The 7,628-nt window shown below is 39.1% G+C and overlaps 1 protein-coding gene across 5 annotated transcripts in view; it reads left to right on the top strand.

Moving 5' to 3' along the window:
* Positions 1-7,628, top strand: part of ipo8 (importin 8) — a 69,527-nt gene that overhangs the window by 58,025 nt on the left and 3,874 nt on the right. For 4 of the 5 annotated variants that reach the window (XM_016665912.1, XM_016665910.1, XM_016665909.1 and 1 more), the window contains 4 exons: positions 533-658; positions 5,138-5,213; positions 6,908-7,033; positions 7,499-7,596. In XM_016665912.1, the coding sequence (XP_016521398.1) occupies positions 533-658; positions 5,138-5,213; positions 6,908-7,033; positions 7,499-7,596 (426 nt within the window). The remainder of the gene's footprint in view (positions 1-532; positions 659-5,137; positions 5,214-6,907; positions 7,034-7,498; positions 7,597-7,628) is intronic. The other variant, XM_007541795.2, reaches the window with a different exon arrangement.

The following is a 7,628-nucleotide window of genomic DNA, read 5'->3' as shown; positions in this document are numbered from 1 at the left end:
TAGGCTACCTAATGGCGAGGCATTTTCTGTGTAGTTACTAATGTAGACGTGTGTCCTATCCATAATCCAATATTTGGTGGCCTCATGCTAGTCTTCCTTTATTAGTAAGTATCTGAGCGTTAATCTTCTTACCTATAAAAAGTCTTTGTGTCAAATCCAAAAATACACAGAGGGGTGCGAGTTCTTACAAATGATGGCTACCTCCCTGTCATCTTTTCTTATCAAGAGGTATCAAGAGGTAAGGATGCAAATTTGTTTGCATCCTTGTCTGTTTGTGGAACTAACCGAGAAGCACCCGATGACCATTTTAACACTGAAATCAAATGCATAAAAACAATATTAGGCTACCAGCTGCCTTGGTTTTTTGACGAGCTTCACTGAAGTTGACATCCACATAAGTTGTCAACTCTGTCATGGCAGAGTGTGCCATTTTCTGAAGAATGGCATCACAATAGAGGAAGCTGAGCAGACACATGGGAGGAAAATTTTCTCTAACAGAGTGCAAACATGACTTTGTGTTTCCTGCCATCAGGCGGAGATCTTTACCAGAGTTCTGCAGAGTGAAGAGTATGAGGAGAATGAGGACAAGACTGTGATGGCTCTGGGCATCCTTAGCACAATAGACACCATCCTTACTGTCATGGAGGACCACAAAGAGGTATCTCCCACATGCTCATACACCCACCAATCCTCAGTAAAAAAAAATAAAAAAGTGTTGAAACATAAACTGTTTAAGGATATTCATCTTTGACACTAAACATTTTTTATTCACCAAACACATTTTCTGCAGCATAATTTGTGTTTCCATTTTCGAATTTATGGTTGAACTAATGCCTCGCTCTCTTCAATCAGAATCAGAATTCCTTTTTTGTCATCAAACACAACAAAATTTAAAATGAGCACCTTTTGGGTAGTCATTCACTACTTAATCAGAAGCGGTAGAAATTAACTTGCATATTTGAGGTCCCAGCTTTACCACACCAACTTTATTTATAAAGCACTTTAAAACAACCACAGCTGATACAAAGTGCTGTACATTAAAACACAACATAACAATAAAAAATAAAAAATAAAAACTCTTACAGTTTAAAAACAAACAATTTAAAACTAGATCCCGCTAGAGTTGAAAGCCAAGTAAAATAGATGGGTTTTAAGACGAGCTTTAAAGTGGACAGTGAAGGGGCCTCTCTGACTTGCAAAGGTAAGTTGTTCCATAATTTGGGGCCCATGACAGAGAAGCCCTGTCCCCTCTGAGCTTCCTTCTTGATCTCAGTACCTCCAAGAGCAGCTGATCTGCTGACCTGGGAGACCGATAGGGTATGAGGGGTGAAGAAGCTCAGAGAGGTAAGCCGGGACAAGATTATGTAGTGATTTAAAAACAAACATAAGAATTTTAAAATGAATCCTAAAATATACAGGCAGCCAGTGAAGTGAGGCCAGGACAGGGGTCATGTGTTCCCTCTTTCGAGTTCCTGTCAAAAGTCGTGCAGCAGCATCTGAACCAGCTGCAGACGTGAGAGCAGCGACTGACTGACTACCAGATAAAGTGAGTTACAGTAATCCAATCGAGTTGAAATAAAAGCGTGGATCACTGTTTCAAAATGAAAAGATTTCACTGACGTCAATCGCCTTAAATGATAAAAGCTGGACTTAACCACGGCTCTGATTTGGCCATTAAAATCACTGTCCACCTTAAAACCAAGATCTGTAATAACAGGTTTAAAATAAACCTCCAAGGGTCCCAGGTCCACAGAGGAGGAATCACAGGAGCCACTGGGTCCAAACACCATCACCTCTGTTTTGTTTTCATTAAAATTTAAAAAACCTCAAATGTGTGACTGTCACTCAGTCTTAAAGACAAAGTGACATCTGAAAGGAGCTCTGAGGAACATTAGAGCTCCTTTCAGCCCTATTGTTGAGCTGAAACATTAGAGTCATCTGAGATGGTTTGGGCATCTTATCTGGATTGGCTGGGTGTTTCCTTTTGGAGGCTTCTATGCATGCTTCATTCGAGGGAGACACAGAGGAAGAACCAGAACTCAGTAGATGGCACCATCAGGACATGTGCAACTGCTTGAATGATGTTTCATTGTAAATTATGTTTGTATTTTTAACTTTTGTTGTTAGGCATCCAGCTTCTTTATGCTTTTATGTCTTGTAGTTAAATTAATAAACTTTGTTTTCCCATTTTTTTTATTTCTCATTTTTGTTTATAATTTTAAGACATATTTATTCTGTCCTGATTCTCAGAGATTTTTCTTGGTCTAGCTGTGAGAATCCTGAGTTTTAGAAGCCCGTCATCCTCATCTATACAATTCTCATGTTACACCTTGTAAGAAAGTAATATTGTAAAATTGTGTTGCTCAAGGTCTTTCTCTGTTACTTTTATCCTGATTTATTCTTTTCTGGCTAAAACTTTGCATTTTTGGAAAATTATTCCCTCTGTGTTTAGATGCTGTGCAGCTGCAAGGGCTTTTGCTGATGCTTTTTAACTTTTGGACATTTGTGATGATGTGCAACTATAGCAGCAAAGTGATATTTTACAACCAGGAGCAGTTGATTAATATTTCAGTCAGAAGTTCAAATAATATCTTAATTGCAGCCCTACACCCCAGGTAAGTTGAAAAGAATGTGTCTTGGATACAAGGCAAGAGCGATGATATTTAATTTTGTTTGATCTGCATAAATATTGTTACGATGTGGAACAAAAGAAAGTATCATAAATTAATCCACTGTCAGATTCACATTGACTTCCATGGTTCATTTTTTGAGTTGAAGTTGCTTATTTGAGCAAATGACAGGTATGATCACATTTTTTAGTTGAGAGTAGTTTGGAAAAATATATGTGGGCTAATTATGCATTCAATCAATCTGCTATTGTTTGCTATTGTAGTAGTAGCTTTCTGTCCTTCGTATAAAGTGCCTCAATTCCTCATATCCTTCATATGTGTGAGCAGGGGTGCAACTACACATTATTCAGGTGGATGCGAAAACATAAATCGGCGCCCTCCCCCCCCCCATCTCCCTCTCCCCCGAACGAAGGTTGAAGGAGCGTGGAAAACATACGCTCGCTCCCCCCCAGACGAAGTTACGTGAAGGATAAAAATCGCTACATTTACCTCGTCACGTGCGCGAGGTGAAGGAGCGTAAGGCGCGCTGAAGTGTATGGGAAAACACCCTCTCCAGACGGGGTTTTGGCGCCCCCTCTGGTGCTGCGCCCCTATGCGTTGCATGCGCTGCATACCCACTTTTTGCGGCACTGTGTGTGAGGTATCGCTTACGCACTTTATTTAGCATAACATCAGTGAATCTGTGATCGATCTATATATTGGTCTCTTGAAGAAATCTCTTGATGTGCATTCACCTGAATTACTTAAGCCTGTCTTAACATAGCTGCACCTCCTGAGCCTGGTTTGGTCTTTGTGAAATTGAGGTCACAAAGACCAAAATGGATGGAGAAAGCCAGCATGAACTGATGGCACTATGTCAAACCTGAGAAACCAGGCTTGACATAGTGCCATAGCAGGATTTCATAATCCTACTTTTGTGAAAAAGCCCTCTGGATGACACCATATATGTTTACAAGCACTATATCATTGCTGAATCCATGTCAGGCTTGAAGTAAATCTAACTTTTTAATTAACAATCTCACGTTGCCATTTATGATGGATGGTATTCAGTGTGCACACCTGATCTTCTTCCTTCTCTCTCTCTCTCTCTCTCTCTCTCTCTCTCTCATCTTTGCTCCTCCTCTGCATCCGTGATGCCTCCTTTTCAACTCCTCTGGGATTTCTGGCTTCAGTTGTGGTATTATTTTAGCTTTTCCTAAGTTAATCAGCTTCTTCCTGTATGAACCACTCTGTTGCTATGGTTACACATCATAACAAAATAGCAAAGTATTGGCAAAAATCAGTCCAACTACACAGCATCCAAAACAAGGAGGAGCAGTTGTTCTGCTACCCTGAGCGATATAATTCTAGAATCAAGGACATGTTACTATAAAGTATCATTTCTGCAACCCAGATATTGAACTGTAAGCAATAAGTTTCGTCCATACCATTTTCCAAAATAGTTCAACATTGTTTTTTCGGCAGCTTCTTGCTTTCCTCCGTTAGATGTTGCTGATAATGCAATGCCAGTCATCAGCTTAGTTGTTACTGAAAACCTAATTTTTGTGAGGATATGTGGCGATTTTAACCAGGTCTCAGTCTGCTGCAACAACTTTTTAGCTGTTCCACCAGAGAAAACAAAACACTGGATTTGTTTCATGTAAATGTCGTGTTTTTAATGTTTTTTAAGGTCCAGATTAAAGTACAGAGAGGACTGGGCTTCTGAAATTGTGGGATGAATTGCTTCTTGGCTGCACATTGGTGCAATTAGTAGCATTGTTTCCTTGCAAGAAGGTTCTGGGTTCAATTCCTGGCCTGAGGTCTTTCTGCATGGAGTTTCCATGTTTTCCCTGTGCATAAGTGGGTTCTCTCCAGGTTCTCCGGCTTCCTCCCACAGTCCAAAAACATTATTGTCAGATTAATTGGTCTCTATAAATTCTCCTTGGGTGTGAGTGTGTGTGCCTGGTTGTTTGTCCTGTTTGTCTCTGTGTTGCCCTGAGATGGATTGGCGACCTGTCCAGGGTGACCCCACCTCTCATCCTTTGACAGCTGGAGATAAGCACCAGTACCCTCCTGACCACAGTGGGATAAGGGTGTAAGAAAATGGATGGATGGTTGGATGGAATTGCTTCTTCACTTCAAGACTTTCACAATAGTCGACACTTTTTTCTGGTTTTAAAGCCAGACTGAGTCCTTGTATTTCTGTTGTGTAAACTCAGGCTTTTTATTATTTTATGTCATTTACTTTTCCTTGGGATAAAGTATACTTCAATAAAAAAATTTTCTGTTAATTAGCCAGCTCTCTGGGCTGGTTTAATATCTCGGGAAACACACTTTTATTCAGACTTGCCACTTAAATGTTACATACTTTTTGACATGATTTATAAATAATTAAGACTTTAGCTGTTTTAATAAACTAGATCTGTTCAAAATAACACAACTGAATGATCTGTATGTATGGTAAGTCTATGTATATAAAGCATTTGCATAATGCAATCTCAACACTGAAACAATTTCTTCTCCTTTAGATCACTCAGCAGCTGGAAGGGATCTGTTTGCAGGTGATTGGCCTGGTGCTGCAGAAGCCCATCATAGGTATGGCAGGTGTGTGTTCACAGGAGGCGAAGTGTTCTTTATTCTTTTCTCAAGCACATAGATCCAGTTCAGCATCAGGTTTACTCTCTGTTGAAGTGGAAAAATATGAAACTATTATTATATTTGTGACAGTCCCACTACAGTGAGTATTAAGCGGCAGACTTGTGAACGTAGGCAGCAACCGTGCTTATATAAACTTATTCAGAATTTGTCTCAAGCCGACTATAGTCTTAATCTCACCCATGCTGGTTGATCCATAGTGTGCTCGTGATAAATGGACCTATGTTGTGCTTATCTAGCTAACCTAGTCAGATTCACTTTTCAAAATACTTTTATACACAAGCCACATTCATTCAGCCAGTATCACAAATGTGCACACTTGGAGTTAGTGGCTTTCCCAGATGTGACCAATTGGTAGAACTGAACCTCAGACTGTGATGGTGATGTTACTCCTCCAGTTAAACACGTTGCAAACAAAAGTCTTTGTTAGATAACCTGCTTTATTTAGATGTGAAGCAGCTCCTAACTCTTTAAGAGGAGTTAGGACTTTCCTAACTCCTCTTAAAGATACTAGGGCTGTTGTAAACAAATATTTTAGCAATAGACTAATCTATTGATTATTCTTACGATTAATCGAGCAATTGGATAAAAAGAAGATCAAATAAAACAGTAATATTGCGTCAGTTTCATCAATTGGACTGATATCAACATTAGTCCAATTTTTCATATTTGAGCTTCCCTAACAGTAACTTTTCTGTAGTTTAGAAAACTAACCTGTAACAATAATAGCTCACTTTCTAAGTTAACTTGAAGAAAAGTTGTACAAAAATCTGAAATTATATTCAATTTAATAATAAAGAGGCATGCTCACAACAAATACACTTATTAAAAAAGTCTATATTCCAGCTTTTCATTTATGTATTCATTTTCAGTCAATTTAATAGATGAACTCTCACCTTGCCCAGCCATTTATAGCTTTTGTGTTTGTGTTAGTGACGGGATTTGACACCTTCGTTCATCACACTTAGAAACACATCCACCCGCTGTGTACGATGCGCTCCACCATTTGTTGAGACCGGGATGATATGAAATTTATTTTCCGGTTCGTCCATAAAGCTACGTATCTAAAGCACAGCTGACCGCAGTGTCCGTCTGTCCACTCACCTGTATAAATACACCTTCAGTGTTCTTCCCCACCATTCGCTCTGAACTGCCGTAGTCGTAGTCGAGCATCGCCCCAGTCAGATGCTTATTGGTCCCCCGAAAAACGACAGAAACCCAGACATTATCATCAATCAATAAAATCCTCCCAGGCCAAACTGTAACATTGGACGTTATTCTGCTAGCACTTAGCTTTTGTCAACAACTTATAGGTGGAAGTGACAGCACTGCACAACGCAAATAATAACCCAGACGGAATTATTCGAGGAATCATTTCAGTCCTAAAAGATACACTTACTCAATTTTTGATAGGTATATGTCTTCTTTCTTCCAACAGTTTTTTTTTATGAGCCATGTTGGCTGAGCCGTCCATAAATTTTTTTGTGTCACTAACATTTTCAGTTTACTCTGGGTCACTTATCCTCTTCCATGGACATGGCCTAAACTCTCTCTCTCTCTAGCTCAGCTTTATTTAAGGTCCAAGCTGCTTGTCTGAATCTTCACTGCAGATTATAAATGTGTGTGTTTCCTGTTCTTTGCAGAGTTCTATGAGGAAATCCTGTCTCTGGCCTTTGGCCTCACCTGTCAGACCATCTCCCCTCAGATGTGGCAGCTGCTTGGGATCCTGTACGAGGTATTCCAGCACGATTGCTTCGACTACTTCACAGGTACTTGCTTATAAATCTAACAGTACGGAACAGTTAGGAATGTATACTGCTTTCAAAATCCATTGTAATTTCTTGCAGGACAGTGATGTACTCCAAACCTTTAAACATGGAAAAATAAAACAATTCTGAAATGAAATACTTTTAGAAGACTTGCTGACTTAGCTGTAAAATTTCAGACATAAGAGCTTAATTGATCCAAAAATTCTCATAAGAAAATGATTTCAATTTCAAATTGGACGTGATTTTTTTATTTAGATTAGATTAATTACAGAAAAATTCAGCTGTAAAGTTGAGCTATTTTGTTAATAAATTCTTGGACTTGATTATAACAGCAGCCATCTACAAGAGCAGTGTCATTGACATCACTGTTTTTATTTCATTTTCAAAATAATTTGGTTACTTTTTTCTTTACAAGTGTTAATCCTTTTTGTTTTTTATAGTTGATAAATTTTATTTGTGTTGCAGATATGATGCCTCTTTTGCACAACTATGTTACTGTGGACACAGATATGCTTCTGTCCAACCCAAAGCACTTAGAGGTCATCTACAGTATGTGCAAGAAGGTAAGACTGGAAAGACGTTTTGCTGCTGTGCA

The sequence above is a fragment of the Poecilia formosa genome, unplaced genomic scaffold, assembly GCF_000485575.1.
Source record: "Poecilia formosa unplaced genomic scaffold, Poecilia_formosa-5.1.2 Scaffold633, whole genome shotgun sequence".
Taxonomy (NCBI): domain Eukaryota; kingdom Metazoa; phylum Chordata; class Actinopteri; order Cyprinodontiformes; family Poeciliidae; genus Poecilia; species Poecilia formosa.
Note: the sequence above shows the minus strand (reverse complement) of the source record. Positions and strands in the feature narration are given on the sequence as shown.